A 26109-nucleotide genomic window follows, 5' to 3' on the forward strand; every position below is an offset into this window, starting at 1 on the left:
GTCCTTTGTTCTGGTGAGTTGTTGTCTGAGCGTGGCTGTTGGTTTGTGTGCTGTTATGAGTCCTAGTGGTCGCAGTAGTCTGGCTGTCAGTTCAGAAATGCTCCTGATGTATGGTAGTGTGGCTAGTCCTTTGGGTTGCGGCATGTCCTCGTTCCGTTGTCTCTCCCTTAGGCATCTGTTGATGAAATTGCGAGGGTATCTGTTTTTGGCGAATACTGTGTATAGGTGTTCCTCTTCCTCTTTTTGTAGTTCTGGTGTGCTGCAGTGTGTTGTGGCCCTTTTGAATAGTGTCCTGATGCAACTTCGTTTGTGTGTGTTGGGGTAGTTGCTTTCATAGTTTAGGACTTGGTCTGTGTGTGTGGCTTTCCTGTAAACCTTTGTGGTGAATTCTCCATTCGGTGTTCTCTGTACCATCACGTCTAGGAATGGGAGTTGGTTGTCCTTTTCTTCCTCTCTAGTGAATCGGATTCCTGTGAGTGTGGCGTCGATGATCTGGTGTTTGTTCTCTATTTCTGTGTTTTTAATTATTACAAAGGTGTCATCCACGTATCTGACCCAGAGTTTGGGTTGAAGTTGTGGTAAGACTGTTTGTTCTAACCTTTGCATTACTGCTTCTGCTATGAGTCCAGAGATGGGTGAGCCCATGGGTGTTCCGTTGATTTGTTCGTATATTTGGTTATTGAATGTGAAGTGTGTTGTGAGGCACAAGTCCAATAGTTTAAGTATGCCGTCTTTGTTGATAGGTTCAACGTCCTGTTGTCTGTTATGTCTGTCCAGCAGGTTGGCTATTGTTTCTTTGGCTAGTGTTTTGTCGATGGAGGTGAATAGTGCCGTTACATCGAATGAGACCATAGTTTCTTCCTTGTCTATGTGTATATTTCTGATGATGTCCAAGAATTCCTGTGTCGATTGTATAGATTGTCTGGATCCGCTGATCAGCTGTTTCAACGGAACACCCATGGGCCTACTCCTGCTCCTATTTCTTCTGTGCTAATATTGAGAGATCTCAATTCTTTGTAGGACTGGAGGGGATGATGGCATTGTGCCAAAACATAGAGGGTTAGAATTCTCATTGACACATGCAGATATCAGTGCATCCTGTTATTTTTCTGGTCTTTAATTTATTTCCTGAAATTGTACAAAAGGTTTGAGAGAATTCAGCTGTAAACCACATTGTGCTTTTCTGAATCAGAAATGAATGATTTAGAAACCTTCAGGGTGAAATAGTAACAAGAATTTTAATGCAAATTTACTGTTCCATACACTATAGTTCACACAGTGAGATTTTAAGATATTCAACATTGAGTGTAAATCAGTTAGTGGGGGTCAGTGTGCTATTTGAACTCAATTTTCCAAGTGCTGGATTTTTATTAAGAAAAAGGAGGAACTCCTAGTCGAACAAAAAAGACAATGATCAATCTAACTCACCTTCTATCACCCATCACATAATGATGAAGGATTTGCTAAAATAATGAATGTAATTAAACTCTATTAATTAATCTACAACTGAAGTAGGCATGAAATGAGAACATCCAGTAGTGTAGAGCTTTGGGAACTATAGGTTCACATTCAATTGTTCTTTATAGGCTATCCTCAGCAGATATCATAATGTGGGAAACACATACAGTGCATCCCTTCTCTTATCATTGGAATTTGTATTGGGACAATTACCTACTACTCCAGCTACTTGCATGCACACTGGGAGCGGAGGACACTGATATGCCAGTTCAAGGCACATTGTCAATTAAAGTAGAGGGGAAATATGAGCAAACAGCCTCTGAGGAGGGATTTAATAAACTATAATAGACTGGGAAATGATCAGATACTACCAGAGCACGTGCATCATGATTGCAACATAAAGATGTTGACTATCCCTTGCCAAAAATTGGGACACCACGTGAATCAACAACTTGATAACATATAGTGCCTTTAATGTTATGAAACACCACAAGATATGAGAGTGATAACATGCAACCACATTTGATACTGAGTCACACGAACAGCAGTAAATCAGTGAGAGTGAGGCAAAGAAGTCAAGGGAAAGAATTCACAGCCAAAGACAGGACACAAAGCAAGTGTGATGAAAATTGATCTCTCCGAGTTCATAAGGGGTCATCTCAGAGTCTCCCAAAAGCCTAGAGAGGTTTTCAAGGTATTGGGTTGTAAGGAGCATTAATTAAACTGCTCACTCATTCCAAGGTGAAAGAGATTCAGACTTTCAAAGACATCTAATTTACACTTGCACCTCAATACATCAAGACCTGAATCTTCTGAGGAATGGAAGACAGGAGTATGATGGAATATTCCCCAATTGCCTGGATGAGTACAACTCCAACACCACCCAAAAGGCTCGACACCAACCAGGACAAAGCAGCGTGCTTGATTGACACTACTTCCACAAACATCCACTCCCTCCACCACCGACTGCACCACTGCTCAGTAACAGCAGTGCATGACACAGCACAGAAATGAAGGTTGAAATCACCAAGTATGAAGAAATCATTTGGCGCAGAAGCTGAGGACATCAATAGTGGCGGCACAGTGGCACAGTGGTTAGCACTGCTGCCTCACAGCGCCAGAGACCCGGGTTCAATTCCCGCCTCAGGCGACTCTCTGTGTGGAGTTGCACATTCTCCCCGTGTCTGCGTGGGTTTCCTCCCACATTCCAAAGATGTGCAGGTCAGGTAAATTGGCCATGCTAAATTGCCCGTAGTGTTAGGTAAGGGGTAAATGTAGGGGTATGGGTGGGTTGAGCTTCGGCGGGGCGGTGTGGACTTGTTGGGCCGAAGGGCCAGTTTCCACACTGTAAGTATTCTAATCTAATAAAAAAATAGTGAAGGTATCTCAGGTTCTAATATGGCATAGCACATTGATGGGCCATAGAGAATAGGAATTTTGAATGAGAGGGGAGAACATGGAACAAGATGCAATGGTCAAAGAGGAGAAAATAGCATAGCACAAAAAGAGGTTGGAAATATGATTTGCTGCTGGTACAGGTCCTGTTGGTTCAGGTGAGAAAGCTGCAATTTGAGGGAATGAGTCACTACCTGCCAGCTAGATGAGGCCAAAATGTCCAAGCAATCGTCCTTAATAAGTTCACAGATAGAAAGGACATCATTCGGGAGCGAACAGACATCTGGAGGGACATGAGGAGGGGGGTGGAGACAGCTAAACCACTGAGAAAGTCCGCAGGGCTAGGATTGAAAGTTGCAGTGAGTTGGACATTGAAGATAATTGGGACAAAGTGAGCACTGCAGATGCTGGAGATCACAGTCGAAAAGTGTGGTGTTGGAAAAGCACAGCTGGTCAGGCAGCATCCAAGGGGCAGGACAATCGACGTTTCAGGCTTATGCCCTTCTTCAGGAATGACTGATGAAGGCCTTATGTGGAAATGTCAACTCTCCTGTTCCTCGGATACTGCCTGACCTGCTGCTTTTCCAGCGCCGCACTTTTCGACATTGAAAATAATTGTCAAGATGTAGTCTCCAATGGATGCACCATGGGGCAGAAGGGACCAGTTGTTTTTATTGCTTATAAAGAGACTCAATGAACCCTTAATAAGGTGCTGAGAGAAACAAAGAGAGGAGATTTCGACATTTCTAAGAGAAAAATCAGGATTGAAGAAGAGTAGGAAGATGAGGTGTTTTGAAGGTGAAAAAAATGGCAAATTGCAAAAAAAGAGAAACGCAATGTAGCTAGCAGCTCAGGACAACCCCTCCAGTCCTGAACCAGACTCTGCCCAGAGAGAGGTCATATGGACTAGAGAGAAGGAAGTGACTAGGACAGGGATAGACCCACACTGACAGCATCCTGTAGCACTGCCATATGCTGCCATTCTGCCTCTGGAGGTGTTCTCTGATTGACAACCTCAATGTCAGTCAGTATTGATTCAGTAATAACTAACTCCCTGAGAACAAGGACAATTAACTCATGTACTGTCGACAACAAATGAGCAGGGAAGAAGCTGAGCTGATGAAGACGGTAAGTTAATTCATCTGAACCCAATCTCATATCAACAGCAGGTCTCATGAGATTTGGAATACCCTTGAGATTTGGACAGGAATCTCTAAACACACCCACGTAGAATTAGAAAATGTGACCTTCCACTATTGAAGTATCAAATGTTACTTTGGTGAAACCAAGGCCATTGAAATATTCTGGTAAGGTATTCATGTTTTTCTGCGCATATTAACTTCCTCGATTTTATGGTAGAGGATCTTTTCCCAGTCTTCTCCTCTCTTCATTGCCGTACACCGTGTATCCATGGTCTCCAAAGCACGGATTTCAGGTGGAATCTCTGGAGTTAGTCCAGCCTTCAGCACGGCCTCTGGAAACTTAGCAGCAGCAGCGGTTGCTAGGCAACATCTGGGAACACTAAGTGCAGACAGACGGAAAGCGTTAGGGGTTAGGTTGCTCTGTTTACTTACTCCTGGACAGTGACAACAAAGGAAAACATTGCAAAAGGACAACATTGCAATGCGACACCGCAAAAAAGGCCAACGCCAAATTATCGCTTAGTCCCCATACTTCACAAGAAACTATTCTTTTTCTGCTCTCCCCCACTTCCTCCCCCTCCCCACACCACCCCATGCGTGACACCCACAAACACCCACCATCCTCCTTATACACAGCCCTGCTTCTTCCTTTCCAGTTTGGATGAGATATCAAACAATGACGTAACATCTACTGGTTAAGCCACACACTGTTGAATGATAGAGCTGGTTCAGAAGACTGACTAGGCCTATATCTGCTCCCATTTCCTATGCTCTTATAATCCAAGAACAACCGAGAATCTTCACTGCTGGTCAAAAGTCCTGCTGGAACTCATATCACCAACGGTGACCAACTAGACTTACAACTGGACAGGAACAAACCATTCAGCCCCCAGGTCTATCCTAACTCCTAATTATATTAGGGTGGCACGGTGACTCAGTGGTTAGCACTGCTGACTCCTAATACAGATCTTTATTGAATTCAGGTTCTACCATCTCCATGACAGGATTTAAACCCAGGTCTTCAGAACATTATCAGGGTCTCTGGATTAATAGTCAGCAATGATACCTCGAGGCCATCACTTCCCCGTTATGTTATGCTGAGCACTCAGAGGTTTCTTCCATGTGTAATAAGCTGAGACATAAAATTAAGTTATTTTTCTTGAGATAGATAGTTATCACAAACGCATTCCTTGGATCCACCTTTGGGATATATCTGTTTAGCCTTGTTGGTGGGATACAGCACATTGCTTTTCACTCTCAACAGCTCCCACACGTTCAAGTGCTGTGACACAAGTTGGATTGTTGCATGAGCGAACGTTTGACCAACAGGCTAATCCCATTACCTCCTGGTGTCCAGGTCCATTTCTTGATAGTGGTACGCAACAGCGACAGCAGAGTGAGGACAAAGCAAATACTCATTCTCCTTCCAACAACGGAGCATTGTCACAATCACATAGTCATCGTTCACAGTGTATGAATCAAACGTTTGTGACAGCTGCATGGGAACAAGAATGGCAACAGGTTAAAGGTCATCTCAACGACAGAGCAATTGTCATAGCAACATCTAAACTTCCTCATTCTAACTGCAAATTGCAGCAAAATGCTCACCATCTGGTATAGTGCCATGTCACCAATCCTTCTTTAGGAGTGGGTGCGTTATTGGTGGAAAAGGGGGCTCTCCCAGGGGTCTGGCAGACTTGCAGATCAATCACCCTCTGAGTGCAGAATGCTTCTAACTTTCTGCAGGGAGACTGTTACATTGTTGTTGGGTGATGGAATCCCTACAGAGGGGAAAGAGGTCATTCGTGGACGGCACGGTGCCACAGTGGTTAGCACTGCTGCCTCACATCGCCAGAGACCCGGGTTCAATTCCCGTCTCTGGTGACTGTCTGTGTGGAGTTTGCACATTCTCCCCGTGTCTGTGTGGGTTTCCTCTGGGTGCTCCGGTTTCCTCCCACAATCCAAAAGTGCGCAGGTCAGGTGAATTGGCCATGCTAAATTGCCCATAGTGTTAGGTTAAGGGGTAAATGTAGGAGTATGGGTCTGGGTGGTATACGCTTCAGCGGGTTGGTGTGGACTTGTTGGGCCAAAGGGCCTGTTTCCAAACTGTAAGTAATCTAATCTAAAATCTGCACTGACCCTCTAAAGAGCATCCTACACAGACCCAGACCCTTACACTGGTAACCCTGCATTTCCCATGGCTAATCCACCTAACCTACACATCCCTAGACACTATGGGCTATTTAGCATGGCCAATCTATCTAACCTGCACATCCCTGGACACTATGGACAATTTAGCCTGGGCAAACCACCCAACCTGCACATCTCTGGACACTGTGGATAATTTAGCCTGGCAAATCTACCTAACCTGCATATCCCTAGAGAATATGGACAATTTAGCCTGGCCAATCTACCTAACCTGCACATCCCTGGACACTATGGACAATTTAGCCTGGCCAATCCACCTAACCTACATATCACTGGATACTATGGGATAATTTCCATGGCCAATCCACCCTAACCTACACATCCCTGGATACTATGGGATAATTTCCATGGCCAATCCACCGTAACCTACACATCCCTGGACACTATGGGATAATCTCCATGGCCAATCCACCCTAACCTACACATCCCTGGATACTATCGGATAATTTCCATGGCCAATCCACCCTAACCACACAGTTTTGGCTTGTGGCAGAAACCAGAACATCCCGAGGAAACGCACACAGACCATCACCCAAAACTGGAATTGAATCTGGGTCCCTGGCACTGTGAGGCAGCAGTGCTAACCAATTGGCACTTACCATGTTCTCTTCGAGGATATCTCATGAGAAGCCACTCTACCTGTGAGAATCTAAACAACGTACAACCAGCAGGTTCCCAGAACATGGCAGTACCATAATGGAGGCGGACATTGGACGCAAGTAATTTGACTTGGATTCCAGAGATCCATCGTAGATACCTAAAATGAGCTTGCGCGGAAATGCTGAATGGGGGTCATCTTTGTAGCCTCAGAGAGCACGGCAGGCATTTGAATGCAGCAGGAGATCCTCACAGTGATAGACTGCAGCTTTGCTCCACTGCGTCTCTGGTGAATTTCACTCTTCCTGTAGACATTACTAAGGCCCTGAAATTAACCTGCTATGCTTATGTATTCTGTAAAAGCCAACGGGGCAGATCCCCAGGGCTCTCGGTTACATCTTGCTCTGTTGCTCCATGAGGAATCATACCAGGAAGTGCTGTGTGGATGGTTAGCATGAGGACACTGAGTGAACACTTCCTGCTGGTCCCAATGCATCACAAGCAGTGAGAAGCAGGCCTACGTTGGTCAAGGCAATTTGGAACCCCAGTAAAACATGCTGCTTCCTGTAGAAATCATGAGTCAAACTCCTCACAGCTAACTCCGCCAACTGATGTACTGGATAAATCTCAGTCCAACTTCCGCTCAGGGGTTTGTGGAGGTAAAAAGATGAAATAAAGAGTTCAAAGACAGTGACCCTCACTGTATTACACTTCCAATGCACAATGGACCCAAAACCATGGAGGATGCTTGCCCTGCTGAAATTGGTGAAGAAATTCTACCCTCAGTTACTCAAAATACATTCACGAAAGAACCATTAATCGCTCATTACTATAGAGACAAATTTTGAGGTCAGCATGACTTTGCTATTGTAGGATCTGCTGAACCATACAGTAAAGCAAGGGTTATATTTCTAAAGTGCTACATTGGTTGTGAAGCATTTCAGACATCCATGAGAATGTGAAAAACAGAAGTAAGGTCTGATTTTGGAAGCGCAAACATTGAATGGAGAAAGTTTGGAATTTGCTATGAAGGCCCTGAAGGATACTGGAATTCTTTATGTTCCTTCAAGGGTTCCATTGATGCCCAATGTGCCCCAACCCAAATGGAAGACACTCAATACTTGCTTAAACATTAGGTGGTGGAAAACTCAGCAGTACCTCTGGAGAGAAATAAAGTTAATATTGCAGGGTGGGATGACCTTATGGCAGATTTTTCTCTCTCTGCTTATCTGAAAGCGACTTCCAGTCTCTAATGGCAAATGCTGACTGCTTTTGCTCGCAGTCTGTTGACAAGCTGTCCTAGCCCCAGATGTTTTCTGTGAAAAATCACACCCATAAATTCAAAATAGAAGGGCCTGTTCTATTTGCATGGCAACGTGGCACAATGGTTTGGTACTATATGTTTCCCTGATGATCACTTCTCATCCCTTATAGTATTTATCACCTCAACCAATATGTGATGCTGGGTAAGGGTTGTTGAGGGAGGTTGCTACCACCAATCCTCCTTTGCTTTGGGCCAGTCTATCGATGAGTGGTGGAGGGTACATCACCATTCAGCATCTACAGAAGAGGTACTGCTCTTAGATAACATACAGCATTAAGTACGACTACATTCGGTTAGGAATAATCACTAGGACCTTCAGGTACTAGTACAAAATGAATCTGCTCCCACTGAACCTCATGTAGAACTGATTGCTTCTGCCTGCAGACAGTAAGTGACAGCATTACAATGGATGGAGCAAATGTAACCCCTTCACAACCATCATCTTGTACTCAGCTAGAGGTACCCTCGACAGGAATTTCAACAAATTAACTTCACCTTCCAAAACATTGTGTTTATTCTAGGAAAACGTGAATAATTTAAACACTGTATTGAACACTGTGGCATTTCATTTCCACTCAGAAACCCAGAAAGAGACCATTCATTTTCTCATTCATTTCCTGCGACCAAATCTGATGTTACTAAATTAGTACAGGTCACCCTTTGAATGGTAATTACTTCAGGTCTGTTTATTAGTTCCTCACCAGGGGCTTGCATTATCTTATGCTTCAAATGTAATTCCCAGGCGAACAGCTATATGGCCAAAAGATATGGGTCATGAAATAAGATCCTTTTGCAATATCCTGTGGGATTGCAACCTCTAGTGTCCTTCGATGATAGCTTATTCCTTCACAACATTCAAACCTTGTAAATAAACTCAGCCCTAAAATAGTGAGGGTGTGAATTTGGTCAATTTGTCCATCAAATCAATACCAAATATGGTTGAATGTTCAAAGATGGCACGTGTAGGAGCACTTAAATAGACTAATAGATGATCATTATTGTGGAACCACCTGTTTAGACCTGAAAAGTTAACTTTACAAGTGTGGATTCTCATTTCTGCACAAGAAGGTTAACGATGTAACTTTATTTTGAAAGAAAAAGCTGTTTACATTTTCTATTTATCTATTTCAATTTCTTCCCCCTAATTCCACCTGTATTTCACAGTCATCATTTTACCGTCTATACATCATTAAAAACAAATTTACATTCCTTGCTGTATATTTCCTAGATTGGTCTGTCTATACCTTGGTGCTGGAGCCTAAATGAGTAGGTAAGATATGTCTCACTGTTGTCTGCCCTGTCCATAGTTGCATGACACCTATTGTATAAGGCACTATATGGAGACAGTTGGAAATATCCTCTGACAAGCCCATGTATTATCAATGGGTAGTTGTCAGTGAGGTGAATGACCAGCACCAGTCCTTGGCTACGGAGAACAAATTTGCACAAATACTAATCAAATATCAAAAAGACCAAGTACTGACCTTTCTGGACAAGGTATCTGGCACATGAGCTTTGCCCAGTTTCTGGAATTCCTCCATCAGCGTTTTGATCAAGGTGCTATCCTTGTCCGACAACAACCAAAATATTCTCTCCATGTTATAGGGTTCCTACAGAAATAAGACAAGTTCGTTCATGTTGTGTGCTCGGAGTCCCATCACCTTGCAATCACAGGGTGGTGGACATGAGTCCCAATCCAGGCCTGCAGTACAAACATCAAGTCTGACATTTCAGCACTGAGTAGGTGTCACACAGTTGGTATTGGCAACTTTTGGATTAGACATTAAGCAGAGAAGATTCGATTAGATTACTTACAGTGTGGAAACAGGCCCTTTGGCCCAACACCGACCCTCCAAAGAGCAACCCACCCAGACCCATTTCCCTACATTTACCCCTTCACCTAACACTATTTTTTTAGCATGGCCAATTCACCTGACCTGCACATTTTTGGACTGTGGGAGGAAACCGGATCACCCGGAGGAAACCCACGCAGACACGGGGAGAACGTGCAAACTCCACACAGTCAGTTGCCTGAGGTGGGAATTGAACCCGGGTCTCTTGGCGCTGTGAGGCAGCAGTGCTAACCACTGTGCCAGCGTGCCGCTGGGATTCCTGCCTCTTTTACGTTGGTGACGATCCAACAGGATTGTTTTGAAGATCAAGGTAGTTATTCCTGGTCTCCTGATCAATATTTAGCCCTGAATCAAACTCCTAAACGTAGATTATCTGGTCATTAGCACTTTGCAGGAGCTAGTTTGTAAGCAAATTAGGTGGAAGATAATTAGTAAATTAGCTCAATACAACACAAAGAGTTCAAAGACGCTGCCGCAGGATATAACGAGCAGGGCAGCGGTAGACGTCCGGTGCCAAAAAATGAGGGTGCTCGGACCCAACGTAATGCACCAGTTGGAGCTTGCTCACGTGTGCGGTGGGATCCCCATCCGCACTTACCCCGGCCCGGACGGAATTTCACATTGGCCCCAAGGTCCTGTGCTTCCCGCGGGACCCTGACCTCCACAACCTGAGCTGGCTCCGGAATTTTAGTTTTATCCCTTTTAAGGACATAAAAAGGCAGGCCCTGTATAGACTGCTGCTGCACACCGTCCACCTCTTCTCCCTCATCCACCGCCTGGACACGCCTTAGGGTGCCCATTTGCCACCGGGCGGTGGGGATCTCCAGTGGAGGACTCTCTATGCGGGAGTCCTCCCTCTTTCTCTCGGGGATCGGTCCCCTTGAACTGCACATTGCAATGGTTCACGAACTCCCAGGCCAACTACTTGTTCTGTGGTGCTGTGGAGTCCGTGGACCATGTATATATTGGGTGCGGGCATTTGCACTCGCTTTTTGATTTTCTTAAAAACCTCCTCCTCTGTTTTTGGTTGCACTTCAGTCCCACGCTCCTGATCTTCGGGCACCTGGTACAGAGGAGTGAGGGCAGGTCCGAAGACCTCCTCGTGGGTCTGCTCCTGGGCCTGGCCAAACTGGCCATAAACAGGTCGAGGCAGTGGGCTGTGGAGGGGGTCATTAGGGCCGACTGCCTGCCCCTCTTCCGGGGTTACGTTAGGGCCCGGGTGTCCTTGGAGAAGGAGCACGCGGTGTCCACTAACACCCTGGAGTCGTTCAGGGCGAGGTGGGCGCCGCAGGGAGTGGAGTGCATTATTTCCCCCTCCAACTCTATTTTGATTTAGTCCGTACCCTCCCCTTCACTGTTTGATCACACAGCATTGCCCTTTGGTTTGAAGGGCACTGCTTGTCACTGGCCACACGGGTGTTTCCTTTCTACCTGGTGGTGGAAACTGAATAAAGATTCGTGCACCTTGTGTCTTTCACTGTGTCTCTCACCTGCACACACACACCATGGGTGCTGGGGAAAAATAAGCACTACCGCAGTTAGGCTGAATCAGCTGCAAATCGCTTTGGAACATTGCGAAAGACCCTCTGTAAATATAATATTCCTTTCCCTTTTACTATTTGTTGCCTGACTGGGCAGGAGCTGCTCAGTTCTCACAGCCTTTATTGGTCAGTGCATTGAGTATAGGAGTTGGGAGGTCACCTTGTGGCTGTAGAAGACATTGGTTAGGCCACTTTTAGGATATTGCATTCAATTCTGGTCTCCCTGCTATAGGAAGGATGCTGTGAAAGGGTGCAGAAAAGATTTACAAGGATGTTGCCAGGGTTGTAGGATTTGAGAAATAGGGAGAGGCTGAATAGGCTGGGGATAGTTGTCCCTGGAACATCAGAGGCTGAGGGATGACTTTATAAAGGTTTATAAAATCATGAGGGGCATGTATAGGGTGAATAGTCAAGATCTTTTCTCCAGGGTAGAGGAGTCCAAAACTAAAAGGCTAGGTTTAAGGCGAAGGGGAAAAATATAAAAAGGACCTAAGGGGCAACGTTTTCACACAGAGGGTGGTGCATGTATGGAATGAGCTGCCAGAGGAAGTGGAGGAGGCTGGTACAATTAGAACATTTAAAAGACATTGGATGGGTATACGAATTGGAAGGATTTAGAGGGATATGGACAAAATGGTGGCAAATGGGACTAGATTAATTTAGGATATCTGGTCAGCATGGACATGTTGGACAGAAGGGCGTGTTTTTATGACCTTAAGAGGTTAAACTTGAGAGGTTGGGATTTCAGTACTTGGAAGCTTTCCATCCTCCAGTCACCACAGCCTCTCTTTCATCCCCAAGGTTGAAAGATGGGTGCACATGCACCTGTACAACTGGACATTAGGATGTCAAAGCAATTTTGTACCATTGGAACAGCTCGTTAATGAACAACAGCATACCTGGATATCAATGGATGGCGCTAAGGAAGCTTTAATTGAATCAGCCAAGGAGAAGTCACCGTTCTGAATGGTTCTGTGTATGATGTCATTTTCATTGACCACTGCAACTAATCGAATTGGGAGACCCATCATCTGAGCAATAGTTCCAGCTGAGAAAGAGCGTGATGGAATTGAATGAGATAAAACACCCAATTAAATAACAGAGAAATTTAAGGAAACATAAAAATTACATGGCAACCTCAGAAAATCATCATGTCTGTGTCAGCCTGTGATCCATACGAACCAGGCATGTACCAGTCTGAATGACATGTCATGCCTAGATAGATGAATGAAGGTTGGGAGCTTGATAGTTGGAGGATGGCCATGCACAAATATTGGAAGAGTTCAGATGGCCCGTCACATGCTAGCATTTTGCTGGAGCAATCACAATCTTATCCTACAATGATTGCAAGAACACCTCTGGTGGTGAGTTCAAGTCCTACTCCAGAACAATTGAGGCAAAAGTCAACGCTAGCCCCGAAGACTGGGATAAATTCAGAAACCAGCAAGGGCAAATTTAAAAGATAATAAAGACAGAGAAAATAAACCATAAGAGTAAACCAGTGAGAAATATCGAAACTGACAAGGAGAGCTTCTTTGGGATCAGTGATAGGACTGGAGCCAAATTTTCAGACAACATAAAATTGGTGAAATCCAAGTTGTGAGAGGGATACAAACAGTTTAAAGAGAGATATTGATAGGTTAAGATATGCAAAAAGTTGGCCAATGGAGTATAATGTGGGAAAATATGAAGGTGTTCATTTTGGAAAAGAAAACCAAAGAAAGTGCAGGTTCATATCTCCTTGAAAGTGGAGTCGCAGGTAGATAGGGTAGTGAAGAAGGCATTTGGTATACTTTCCTTTATTGGTCAGAGTATTGAGTACAGGAGGTGGGAGGTCATGTTGCGGCTGTACAGGACATTGGTTAGGCCACTGTTGGAACATTGCGTGCAATTCTGGTCTCCTTCCTATCGGAAAGATGTTGTGAAACGTGAAAAGGTTCAGAAAAGATTTACAAGGATGTTGCCAGGGTTGGAGGATTTGAGCTATAGGGAGAGGCTGAACAGGCTGGGGCTGTTTTCCCTGGAGTGTCAGAGGCTAAGGGGTGACCTTATAGAGGTTTACAAAATTATGAGGGGCATGGATAAGATAAATAGACAAAGTCTTTTCCCTAGGGTCCGGGAATCCTTAACTAGAGGGCATAGGTTTAGGGTGAGAGGGGAAAGATATAAAAGAGACCTAAGGGGCAACCTTTTCACGCAGAGGGTGGAGCGTGTATGGAAAGGGACTAGATTGGGTTGGGATATCTGGTTGGTTGGTCTGTTTCTATGCTGCATATCTCTATGACTTTAATATTATTTAGATGGAGAAAGGTTGCAAGGAACTTGAAGGCACCTGTGCACAAATCACAGAAAGCTAGCACCCAGGTGCAGCAGGTAACCAGGAAGGCTAATGAAATGCTGGCCCTCATTTCCAGAGAGTTGGAGTATAAGAGCAGGGAAGTCTTAGGCAACTGGACAAGGTGCTGGTGAGACCATATCCGGAGTACAGTGAGCAGTTTTGATCTCCTTACTTAAGGAAAGATATTATTTCATTGGAGGTAGTTTGGAGAAGGTACACTAGGATGATCCTCGCCTGGAGGGAATGTCTTCGGAGCAAAGGTTAAACAGGTTTGGATTCTACTCACTGGTGTTTAGAAGAATGAGAGGTGATCTCATTGTTAGATTCTTAAGGGGCTTGACAGAGTAAATGCTGAGAGGATGTTTGCGAGTCGAAGACCAGAGGGCTTAGTCTCAGAATAAAGGGGCCCCAATTTAAGTCTAGGATGAGGAGGAATCTCTTCTCTGAAAGGTTTGAGTGTCTTTGGAACTCCTTGCGACAGAGAGTGGTGGGGGCAGAGTCCTTGTGTATATTTAAGGCAGAGATAGATAGATTCTTGATCAGTCAGGGAATCAAGGGTTATTGGGAAAGGGCAGGAGAGTGGACATGAGGAATGTTGGATCAGCCATGATCCTATTGAATGGTGGAGCAGGCTCAAGGGGCCAAATGGTCTACTCCTGTTTCTATTTCTTGTAGTCTTATGCTCAGAGATCCGAGCACTTATTCTAATCTGAACGGAAGGAGAGCCTTACTGTCAGAGGCTGCCCTGTTCAGCTGGAGAATTTAAACTGAGGCACCGTCTGCTTTCGCAGGTGGATGGATGTGAAAGGAATGGCATCATGTCAAAGACTGTCACTAGGGAGGGAACCAGAGCAGCTGTGTGTGGCAGGATATTCTGTCCTGTTCTTACCTGTGATGTTACCCGCTGCTCCAGTTGGTACGACAACCTCTACCAAAGGGAGGGGAATGTTCTGCATTGAAGGGCTACACTGGAAGTAAGCGTAGAAATAGTGCGCAATCTGCACCATGATGCGGGCCCAGTTGATGGAGTTTAAGCTCATGATGTTGTGTCTCTTCACAAACTCAGGGTCAGCAAACACATTCCGGATTGGTTCGTCCAGCTCATCACTTGTGCCATCAACTGAATGATAAGCACAGGGCAGATAAAACAAAACATAGAAATATACAGGAGTTACAACTAGGTGTTTCATAATACATAGAACACAGAACAATACAGCGCAGAACAGGCCCTTTGGTCCTTGATGTTGTGCCAACCTGTGAACTAATCTAAGCCCATCCCCCTACACTATCCCATCATCATCCATGTACTTACCCAAGGATTGTTTAAATCTCCCTAATGTGGCTGAGTTAACTATATTGACAGGCAGGGCATTCCACACCCTTACCACTCTCCGAGTAAAGAACCTGCCTCTGACATCTGTTTTAAATTTATCACCCCTCAATTTGTAGCTATGCCCCCTCATACAAGCGACGTCATCATCCTTTTTAGTCCTCTGATCATCTTATGTGTCTCTATTAAATCCTCTCTTAGACTTCTTCTTTCCAATGAGGACAGACCCGTCCCTCAGCCTTTCCTCCAGACCAGGCAACATCCTGGTAAATCTCCTCTGCACCTTTTCCAATGCTTCCACATCCTTCCTGTAATGGGACAACCAGAACTGCACATAATACTCCTAGTGGGCCGCACTAGCATTTTGTATAGTTGCAGCATCTACCAATAAAACCTAACACACCGTATGCCTTCTTAACGGGACTATCAGCCTGGGTGGCAACTTTCAGGGATCTATGTACATACAGAACCTATTTGAGTATTAGTGAAATTGAGGCACATATTGTTAAAGTGGTTTTTTTTTGCACTCACCAGGACAATTTGAAAGAATACAAATTTTTGAGGAAAACCAACATTTATATTGGACGAGAGGATAGGTTGGCAATGGACTCTGACTGGTACTAATCAGCACTCTGCTCTCATACAATACAATCATTGCTTTTCTTTTTAAGTTGGTATTTTTGCTAATTATCCTGATGAGCTCAGAATGAAATGCATCTTTTTTTCAGCTGTACACACAGAAACGGGAAATGCAACACAAGCAGAGAACCATAATCACATACACCCACACAGTCACATATAGTTTCATCCACCTTATCCAATATAGTTTGTAATGGTGACACATGTTCTGCCTCAGCCACATACGAGAGCTGAACAGAATGGACTGAAGGACTTTTGCTTGAAACGTTGATTTTCCTGCTCCTCAGATGCTGCCTAACCTGCTGTGCTTTTCCAGTACCACTCTAGTCTAGACTCTGATTTCCAGCATCTGCAGTCCTCACTTTCGCCTGATTAACATAGTCACGGTTGCACTCTACAATATCATTATCATTGAAGAAATTATTAGTCAGCATCTTCATGCATAGATATTGTACTGAATCCAGTTGAGCAGGGAAACCAGAGCCAGCAAATCAGCCGCCTACATTAAATTTTACCCAAGGATGTTTGGGGTTGAGTTAAATCATTACTCACCATTAAACAAACAAATTAAAAATGAAATTCAAACACAGCTTACAGCTTTGCTTTCCATCCATTGCCCAGAATTTTATCAAGTAAAACTTTCTGTTCAAAACCATGTAAAATCAGCCCAAGTGCTCTGTTCTCCCATCCATTCTCTGCCACATGTCCATCCCTTCCTTCCACATTTGGTCATCCAGAGAAATTTGCAACATCTCATCACCAGACCAATTGAATGGCATAATTTGTCAGTGCTTCCAACAAAAGGAAAATGAATTGAGTCCTGGTTTTAATGACCCACATGCAGGTGGGTCACTGCAGGTAAATGCAGAACCAGGTCTCTGCTGTTACTGCTGTCTCAATTCAGAGCGAATAGCAGGATATAAAGGGGTCTGCACATTGCAGTAGCAAATTAGTTGAACTTTCCATTGCACTGGATTTTGTTTCGACAAGTTCACCATGCTATGTCCAAACTCTTTGTGGACATTTGTTTCCTGATCTCACTGCTGTTTTAACTTGGTTGGAAGTTAGAAATCTTGGCAAGCTTCTCCAAGCCAATGGAAAATAAGCTCTGATAGAGTGAGTGACAAACTGTCAAAGACTAGGAGCACGCTTAGTAGGGCAGGCACAGATCAATATTACACCCACAGAATTACACAGCGTAGAAGACAGCCGTACAGCGTTATGGTCTGGGAACAAGAGTAGACCATTTGGCCCCTCAAGCCCGCTCTATCATTCAGTGGGATCATAGCTGATCTAACACTCCTCATGTTCACTTTCCTGCCCTTTCCTTGTAACCCTAGATTCCCCTACTGATCAAGAATCTATCTATCTATCTATCACAACCTTAAATACAGTAAACACAAAGACTCTTCCCCACTACTCTCTGTGGCAAGGAATTCCAAAGACTCTCAACCCTCTGAGGAAAGAAATTCCTCCTAATTTGCCTTAAATTGCTGCTCCTTTGTTCTGAGACAAATGCTTCTGGGCCTAGATTCTCCTATGAGGGGAAATATCCTTTCTGCATTAACCCTGTCCAGCCCCTTAAGAATCCTATATGTTTCCATAAGATCACCTCTCATTCTTCTAAATCCCAGTGAGTAGAGTTCTAACCTGTTTAGCCTTTGTTCATAAGACAATCCCTCCCAGCCAGGGGAAATCCTAGTCAATCTTTTCTGAATTGCCTCCAATGAAACAGTATCTTTCAGCAACTTTCCTGGGGCTTCTATAGAATCCCTACAGTGTGGAAACAGGCCATTTGGCCCAACGAGTCTACGCTGACTGCCTGAAGAGCAGCCCACCCAGATCCACCCACTACCCTATCCCTGGAACCCTGTATTTCCCATGGATAATGTACCTAACCTACACATTCCTAAACTCGATGGGTAATTTAGCATGGCCAAATGCCACCTAACCTGCACATCTTTGGGCTATGGTAGGAAACCGTAGCATCTGGGAGGAAACCCATGCAGACACGGGGAGAACTTGCAAACACAGACAGTCATCCAAGGGTGGAATCAAACCCAGGTCCCTGGCACTGTGAGGTAGCAGTGTTAACCATGGGGCCACCATACCGCCCCAACTTTCTGTCAACTGATATGCCAGTAATTTATTTCACTCACCTTCTTCTCTCTTAGCACTATGAATATATCAAAACTTATAACCGTTACAAAGTACTTTGGAATTTGAAAGATGTTTGCTTGCCTTCACACGTTAGGATTTGAATGTTGCATGGCTCCGTGCCATTGCGAGGATGCCACCATTAGCCAGTGCACATTGGAAAAGCCAGGAATACTTGCCCAATGTCTTTCCATTTGCCCAACTCTCGATGGGCTGCTCCCCATTTTTCAGTAAGTGATGACTTTATCTTAGGTCCTGCTGAAGCAAAAGGACCTGGGAGGTTAACCTTAAAGTATCTAACTAGAGGAATGAAAAATGTCACAAACCTGCAAAAACGTGGACGTTGTCCTCAATAACCGTTGTCATCTGCAGCTCCTGGATCGGGCTGCAGCGGCCATGTGGAAGCAACACAATGATATCCATGTTCTCCATTCCTCGGATGCTCTCTATGGCTGAGCTGCCGGTGTCTCCTGATGTCCCTGTAATAGATCAAGGATCACGAACACGTATCTAAACCTCTGGCATTGTTCTCAGCTCATTGTGGCCAAATACTCTTCAGAGAAAGAAATCTGCTGACCTTGTGTGTTCTGGCCTACGTGTGACTCCAGGCCTGTAGTAAAGTGCTTGATTGCTAGCTGCCCTCTGAAACAGCCTAGCTAGCCACTCAAATCGAGTACAGAAGTGTTGGGCATCAAAGTCTTGACAGGGACTACCACTCCTCTTAAAAAATAAATTTTAAAAAGTCCTGCTCACTCACTAATACTGTTCTTGACAATCTATATTGACTGCAGAAGGTATTGGATAGATTATGAATATTAGAAGGACTGGATGAGATGCATCCAAACATATTAAGGAAAGTGGGGATGTAAACGGTTGACAAATGCAACAGTCTATCACTTAGCTACATAAAGATCTGAATTAATCTCTCAATACCAACCTAACGTCCACTGGAGACAGTCATAGAGATGTACAGCACGGAAACAGCTGTCCAACCCGTCCATTCCGACCAGATATCTCAATCCAATCGAGTCCCACCTGCCAGCACCTGGCCCATATCCCTCCAAACCCTTCCTATTCATCCTTTCCTAACAACACTTACAAAAACATCGTAACATTTTCAATACTTTTATTTACCCACTCAATGCTTAACCTTACTCTGTCTGAGATCTTTGTTTAACATCTTGCATCATTAGTACCACTCTAATCAATCTCATCTTCACTCTGTTCAGGGCCCTCGTATCCAGCACAGAGCATAACACTATAGCTGAGGCCCAACTAGTGATTTATAAAGCAACTCGACAAGTGTCTCAGGTGATCAGGCTGAAGAATCGCTCTCTTTGCATTCCACTTACCGACTAGAATAGTGACATGCTTCTGTCTCTTTCTCAGGAAGTACTGGAGTAATTGCCCCACACATGACATTGCGAGGTCCTTAAAAGCGAAGGTCACGCCATGCCACAGCTCCAAGACATACAACTCATTTTTCAGTTTGGCTAATTTCACAATGTCCTTGTGTCGGAATCTCACAAAGGCCTGGCTAATCAGATCTGAAAATTGCAAAGTGAGCCATTTTAAACGGAGATAAAAATGTAAAAAACCAGGGAAAAACAATCGCTGGAAATACCTGACAGGTCAACGGCATGAATGAAAAGAGAAAAGAAATAAAGCAAACATTTCAAGTCAAGATGATCTTGGGTCAAGAGTCATTCAGCACGGAAACAGACCATTCGGCCCAACCAGCCCATGCCGAACATCATCCCAAACTAAACTAGTCCCAGCTGCCTGCTCCTAGCCCATATTATTAAACTTTTCCTATTCATGTACTTATCCCAGTATGTTTTAAATGTTGTCACGATGCCCACATCCACCACCTCCTCAGGAAGTTCACTACACACGCGAACCACCCTCTGTGTAAAAAACTGCCCCTCATCAACTTTTAAAATCTCTCTCTCCTCTCACCATAAACATTTGCCCCCTACTCTTGAATCCACCATCTGAGGGAAAAGACAGCTACCATTAACCCTATCCATACCATTCATAATTTTAGAAATCTTTAGACGGTCACCTCTCAACTTCCTATACTCCAGTGAAAAAAAGTTCTAGCCTACCCAGTCTTTCTTTATAACTCAAACCTTCCATACCGGCAGCATCCTGGTAAATCTCTTTTGAATCCTCTCTAGCTTAATAATATCCTTCCTATAACTGGGTGACCAGAACTGGACACAGTATTCTAGAAAAGGCCAGATATCTCAGGGGGAGATAGCGTGGGTCTTTCACCTACTCTCCAGCTAATGGCCAAACCACCCTTCACCCTTTCACGATCCCTCCTAAAGTGGTTCCTTCTCAGATGCACTTCTGAGATCTGAAAAACTTCTATTTTCCTCTTTTCAAATTGATTAGTACAGGTAGTCAACCCTTTATCCGAAATCCCAAAATCCAAAAAGCTCCGAAATCCAAAGGTTTTCATCATGAAGTTTTTTTCTCATTAACAGGGTTGTTTGGCATGCAAACAGTAAACCCAACTCCACACCCACACGATGCGTGTCACTCAAATGCGACGTGGGTGGGCTTGGCCCAGCACTGGCAGGCCTCAATTCTGCCTCAGGGCCTGTAGTATGCACAGTGAGTCTGCTTTTCGGTAAGGTTTTTAAAAATTTCACCGTCATACTTCCACTTATTCTGAAATTTGAAAAATTCCGAATTCTGAAAACCAGCTGGTCCCAGGTGTTTTGGATAAAAGATTGTTTACCTGTACCTTCAAATAAAGATAAAATACAGTGGACACTAGGAATCTGGAACAAACTCATAGAATACTGGAGAAACTCAACAGGTCTAGCAGCATCTGTGGGCAGAAAAACAGAGTTAATATTTCGGGTTCAGTATGACTCTTCTTCAGAGCTGAAGAGTTTTTGGCTTTTACAATGTTCCAACAAAGCAGATTGCAAGCTCAAGGAATAACATGTAATGTGAAGAGATTTTATGATGTGTTTGAAATCACAAAAGTGTTTCAACAGAGTAAATAACGAGAAGTTTCCAATTGTGTACAGGGTCAATAATCAAAGGTCACAGATTTAAAAATGTTTGGATAAACTACCAAAGGAGATTTGAGGAAGTTACATTTTTCTCACTCAAAATACAGTTCAGATTGAGAATTCAGTAACTAAAAGGCTTGCGGATACAGATTTAATAGTCAAAAGGAAAGAAATTATGGTAACTTCAAGAACGATTTGGAGGGTGTCTGTATAAAAGAGCCAGTAAAGGCATAATTGGCAGAATGATCACCAGTCGCATTCTATAAACCACCCAATCCCCGTCACTGGAAGAATGGGCACACAAGTTTGACACTGCCTGGCAGTGATAATTCTGTCTCCATCATGGGTCAGTGAGGTAAGGAGAAGAAGGAAAGAAAAGCTTACCCCTTAAGTCTTCCCTCGGCAAATCATCTCTGGAAATGAACAGTGAGCAAATCTCCTCGACCAGCCGGGGGTAACTGTAAGTGCTCCACGTCTGTAGGATGGCCGTGTCAAGGCTTGGGATTTCTTCAGGCATGAAAAGGCCACCGTCTGGGGCATAGCCAGAGAAAAGGACCTGCTCAAAGTTCACGCCGGTCAATCCACCCCGTGTACTTGTGTATTTCATCCCGTTCTTCCTGTATGACAAGGAGGTTAGAAGGACAAAACTGAGAACAACATGGGAAAGGTGTTAGCGCAGGCCGAGACCCGTTTCCAGCTACCATGATGCAGCACTTGGAAAACCTTGCATCTGTCTTCAGAAAAGAGTGGGCTGAAGCTCGGGTTGCAGTAGAGATACTGGAATGAAGATGAAGGCAGATAGAAAGGAGATGGAAGATGGAGAGCAGCACATGGAACTGCCTTCCTTAAAGATTTCAAAGCCCTGTTAAAGTTGGTGCACTGGAGCAGCACTAGCCTGAAAGCACTGCCCAAGGAGACAATGGCAGGCCCAGGGACATTTCAGGTTCTTGATTTCATACAATCTCTGAATCCCTACAAAGCAGAAAGAGGCCATTTGGCCCATCGAGTCTGCACCAACCCTCCAAAGAGCATCCCACCAGATCCAGCTGCCTACTCTCTCCCTGAAATCCTGGATTTCCCACTGCTAATCCACCTAGCCTACATATCCCTGGACACCATGGGGTAATTTATCATGGCCAATCTACCTAGCCTACACATCCCTGGACACTATGGGGTAGTTTAGCATGGCCAATCCTCCTAACCTGCACATCTTTGGACTGTGGAAGGAGACCGGAGCACCTGGAGACAGGTGCAGACATGGGGAGAATGTGCAAACTCCACATAGACAGTCGCCTGAGGGTGGAATCAAACCTGGATCTCTGGCACCGTGAGGCAGCAGTGCTAGCCACTGAGCCACCGTGCCACCTGCTTTCTGCGTGCTTGTTCACTCACATCTGTGGCAGTGGAAGGCAAAGGCGAAGGCAAAGGCAAAGCCATAGTCAACAAAGGACCAGAGATGTCTTTCTCTACAGGACACACACAATGTACTGTTAAAAAGAGTAACTCCTCTACAGACACAAGGTAAACTGAGGAGGCAGGTCTCCATGAATGTCCACAGCTGGCACAGGGTCTGAATGGGAACTGTTAGCTTCCATCTCTATCCACCTGAACAACTGAGCGAAACGACACCCCAGCAATGTACCATACCTTTACACTCCACACTCAGTGAGTGAGGTGATCACACATTAGGCTGTGTGTGGAGGGACACTAATTCCCTGAATTTAGTTCCCAGGTAAGGATCTGCAAACTTGACCTTCAAGAATTGGCTGGCTGCTGTTTCCTGTCCATGTGGGGCTGTAGGGTGACCCAGGAAGAGCCAAAGTAGCTGCCAGGTCCCAGTGTAGACTGAGCAGCAAGCCAGCTTTGTGGTTCCAGCTCTCTGTTCAAGATTAAAAATATACAAAGCAAATCAATCAAACATATTCTCCAGAATGAGATGCTCCCCAGGCAAGCTCTCCCAGTACAGTTATAACACTGGCATCTACCCGACAATGTGAAAAAATATGCCCAGTCATGTCCTGTGCATAGAAAGCAGGACAAATCCAACCTATCAGTCTACTCTCGATCATCAGTAATGTGATGGAAGGTGTCATCAACAGCGCTATCAAGCAGCACCAGCTCAGCAACAACCTGCTCAGTGATGCCCAGCTTGGGTTCCACCAGTCCCATTCAGCTCCTGACCTCACTACAGCCTTGGTTCAAACATGGACAAAAGAGCTGAATTCCAGAGGGGAGAGTGACAGCCCATTACATCATGACTGCATTCGACCAAGGGTGACCTCAAGGAACCCGAGCAAAACTGCCTCCACCTTACTCTAGGTCTCATGGTGATCTCCATGCTATCAGCATCAAATAATGCTTCACTCCAGTCACTGATCTCCTGCAGGATCACTCACTCACCTGTATCTGGGTCACCTGGCAGCATCAAAGGACCTTTACAGAGACAACCAACACAGGAAAGCACAGTCCCCAGCTCCAAACAGGAGGAGCAAGCAGCAAGACATAGTAAATCACGTTAAATAGAATTGGCATTGTGGGAGATTAGAAATGTTGTTTTTTGCAGATGGGTGAGGAAGTGTAGTGGGGGGAAGGGAAGGGGAGCATTATACAAAAGGTCGCGGAATTCTTGTAGCATGTAGCATACTTAAGGCGAAGACTTTAATGAATATAGAGGGTCTTTTAAAGAAAATAGTTTTAAGCTAGGAAATAACTTTAAAGTGTTGTAGTTGACCACAAAAAGAAGCAGCAGGGGCATTTCACAATAAAGCTTATAGTATGATAAGAGAAACTGGATTAAAAAAAAACAAGCTGTAACAAACAAGGAACAAAGAAGACAGACATATAAGGACAGCAGGATGGCCAGATAAGAAAATAACTCGAGAGAAAAACAAGTGAGGTGATCAGCTTATGATAGGATGGGAAAAGGGAGGTGTGATTCCGCAACTTGTAAATGAATAAGATTGCTTACACGCTCTGTTTTCACGTGCATTTCTGTTTGATTACAGAAGCGTCTGGTGCTTGCAAGCCTGTAATAAATTGTTCTTGTTTTCAAGGCTTTGTCTCAGTCTGATTAATTTGTGAGTGAGCTGTTTCTTACAGCAGCACCTAAACAGGCCATTCAGCCCAACTAGCCTAGATAATTTTCTAATCAACTTGCTCATGAGATGTTGTTATACAATGAGACTTGAACCGAGATCTCCTGGCTCACAGGAAGAGACACTACCACTATGCCACACGAGCCCGGTGAGTTTTCCGGGGTCGATCTTTTCCAATCAACCTGCTCAGAGATCTTACACACCCCTGGAAAATGTGGGCCACGAACCCGGATGTACTAGCTCATAGGTAGGGACACTACCACTGGACCGCAATAGCCTCTAACCATTTCCCACGCCAGGATTCAATCTAATATCCTGGTTCCAGAGTCAGTGGCTGTTGATCACCAGCCCAGTGTGATTACACTATCAACTCTCCCAGATAAACTGTTCTATATTCGCAATTATGCTTCATAAGCGCCTGCTCTCATACTGTCAGCCTACCCTTCTGTTTCATCTTCTTTTCCTGTTAATCTGCTCCCTTTAATGGACTTAAGCTGTAACCTCCTATCCGGAAGTGAGTTAGCTATTTTAAAACTTCTTTTCAGTGGAGATTTTATCCTGAATTCCTTTGGGGATTTTGGAAGGTCGGCGGTGACAGTAGTTAATGTTCAGGGACAGTGACTGTCAGCAAGGCGCAGATATCAATCCGACGCCAAAGACAGTGGCAGACTGCAGCGAATACTGCTCACTCTATCAACATGTCAGTCCGTCTCGCACAGGCGTGTGGAGTTCTAACTTGTAACACACAGACATTGCTTACAATGTTGCTAGCTTGAACTCACGATTGCCTCCCTGCTTCTCTGACCTCAGTTCAAGTCAATGGTCTGAATTTTCCCTTTTGTACAGTACTTACGCACAGCAGTCAAATAGGAGATACTGTCCAAACTTTCACCGGTAGCACAACTGTTCAGCGACAGCTGCAAAGCAAAATAACTAATCTCTCTGTCCCTTCACAAAACTCCCCGCACAGCACCCTCTACAGAGGATACGCCTCAAACAAGCTCTGAGATCACCCTCCTGAAATAGCAATGCAAGTCTTCCAAATCTTGGCTGTTTAATTTCAGCAGCAATCCTCAGTTTACCACCATCATCCGTGTCAAGAGTCAATAAGTGGTGCAGGGGATTTAAGTGAATGGGACATTGATTCCTAACAAATGGGAGAGCTGATGGTGCAATCACACTGGGCTGGTGATCAACAAGTCTCCATTCAGCCCACTGACTTGGTCTGTCATTCAATACGATCATAGAATGCCTACAGCAGGCCATTCAACCCATTTGAGTCCACACTGACCTCCAAATATCATCCTGCACAGATCCACCCTGTCCCTGCATTTCCCATTGCCAATTCACACTAATCTGCACATCTTTGGACTGGGGGAGGAAACCGGAGCACCACGAGGAAACCCACGCAGACACGGGGAGAACATGCAAACTCAACACAGACAATCACCTGAGGCTGGAATCAAACCCAAGTCCCTGGTGCTTTGAGGCAGCAGTGCTAACTGTTGAATGCAGACCACCCCATGGTCATATCCTAAGACACTAAAATGCATTAGATTCTAACAGGGTTAGGCTGACTGGATGATGTTTCCTTGGCTTAGGACGTGTCCACATCAACAGGTCACAGCTTCAGGATATGCAGTACACCATTTTAGACTACGATGAGGAGAAATATCTTCACTCAGTGGGTTATGATTCTGTGGAATTTTCTAGCTCGGCTGTGGAGGCCAAGTCACTAAATATATTGAAGAAGTAAATAGATTTCTTGAAGCTAAAGGTGTCAAGACATATGGAGGGGGAGTGAGAGAGTGTGAGGATAGCAGTGTGATAAAGGATCAGCCAAAATCATCCTATGATCCACGTATGAATGGCATTTTCCTTGACTAAAGCACATTAGTGAAACAGATGGGTTTTTGTGGCAATTGGCAATGGTTTTATAGTCATCACTAGACTCTTAATTCCAGATTTTTATCAACTTCAAATTCCACCATTTGCCATGG

General features: G+C 44.5%; 1 protein-coding gene across 5 annotated transcripts; it reads right to left on the minus strand.

Annotated features, from left to right (window-relative positions):
• Nucleotides 1-1219: 1219 nt before the first annotated feature.
• thnsl2 (threonine synthase-like 2) lies at nt 1220-25076 on the minus strand. Of its 5 annotated transcripts, XM_072577053.1 has the most exons (10): nt 24963-24995; nt 22662-22893; nt 21399-21631; nt 19335-19529; nt 18309-18461; nt 14746-14976; nt 12418-12566; nt 9609-9734; nt 5339-5490; nt 1220-4374 (listed from the first exon to the last, which is right to left on the minus strand). In XM_072577053.1, the coding sequence occupies exons 3-10, from the start codon at nt 21619-21621 to the stop codon at nt 4170-4172; spliced, it is 1434 nt and encodes a 477-aa protein (XP_072433154.1). In that variant the 5' UTR covers nt 21622-21631; nt 22662-22893; nt 24963-24995; the 3' UTR covers nt 1220-4169. The 5 variants fall into 5 exon arrangements, with proteins under 5 accessions (XP_072433154.1, XP_072433136.1, XP_072433145.1 ...); XM_072577035.1 differs by lacking the exon at nt 22662-22893 and having other exon boundaries at nt 24963-25076; XM_072577044.1 differs by lacking the exon at nt 22662-22893 and having other exon boundaries at nt 24967-25052.
• Between the last annotated feature and the right edge of the window lie 1033 nt (nt 25077-26109).

The sequence above is a fragment of the Chiloscyllium punctatum genome, chromosome 1 (genome assembly GCF_047496795.1).
Source record: "Chiloscyllium punctatum isolate Juve2018m chromosome 1, sChiPun1.3, whole genome shotgun sequence".
In the NCBI taxonomy this organism is placed as follows: Eukaryota; Metazoa; Chordata; class Chondrichthyes; order Orectolobiformes; family Hemiscylliidae; genus Chiloscyllium; species Chiloscyllium punctatum.

Bases quoted from the DNA above. Each gene is read 5' to 3' on its own strand.
- thnsl2 (XM_072577035.1), bottom strand. From the start codon at position 21,621: ATGAAATACACAAGTACACGGGGTGGATTGACCGGCGTGAACTTTGAG. The intron at 9,735-12,417 runs GTATGCTGTTGT...TTATTTCTGTAG, and splicing joins CGCCATCCATTGATATCCAG to GAACCCTATAACATGGAGAG. The intron at 5,491-9,608 runs GTCAGTACTTGG...GTTCCCATGCAG, and splicing joins CAGATACCTTGTCCAGAAAG to CTGTCACAAACGTTTGATTC.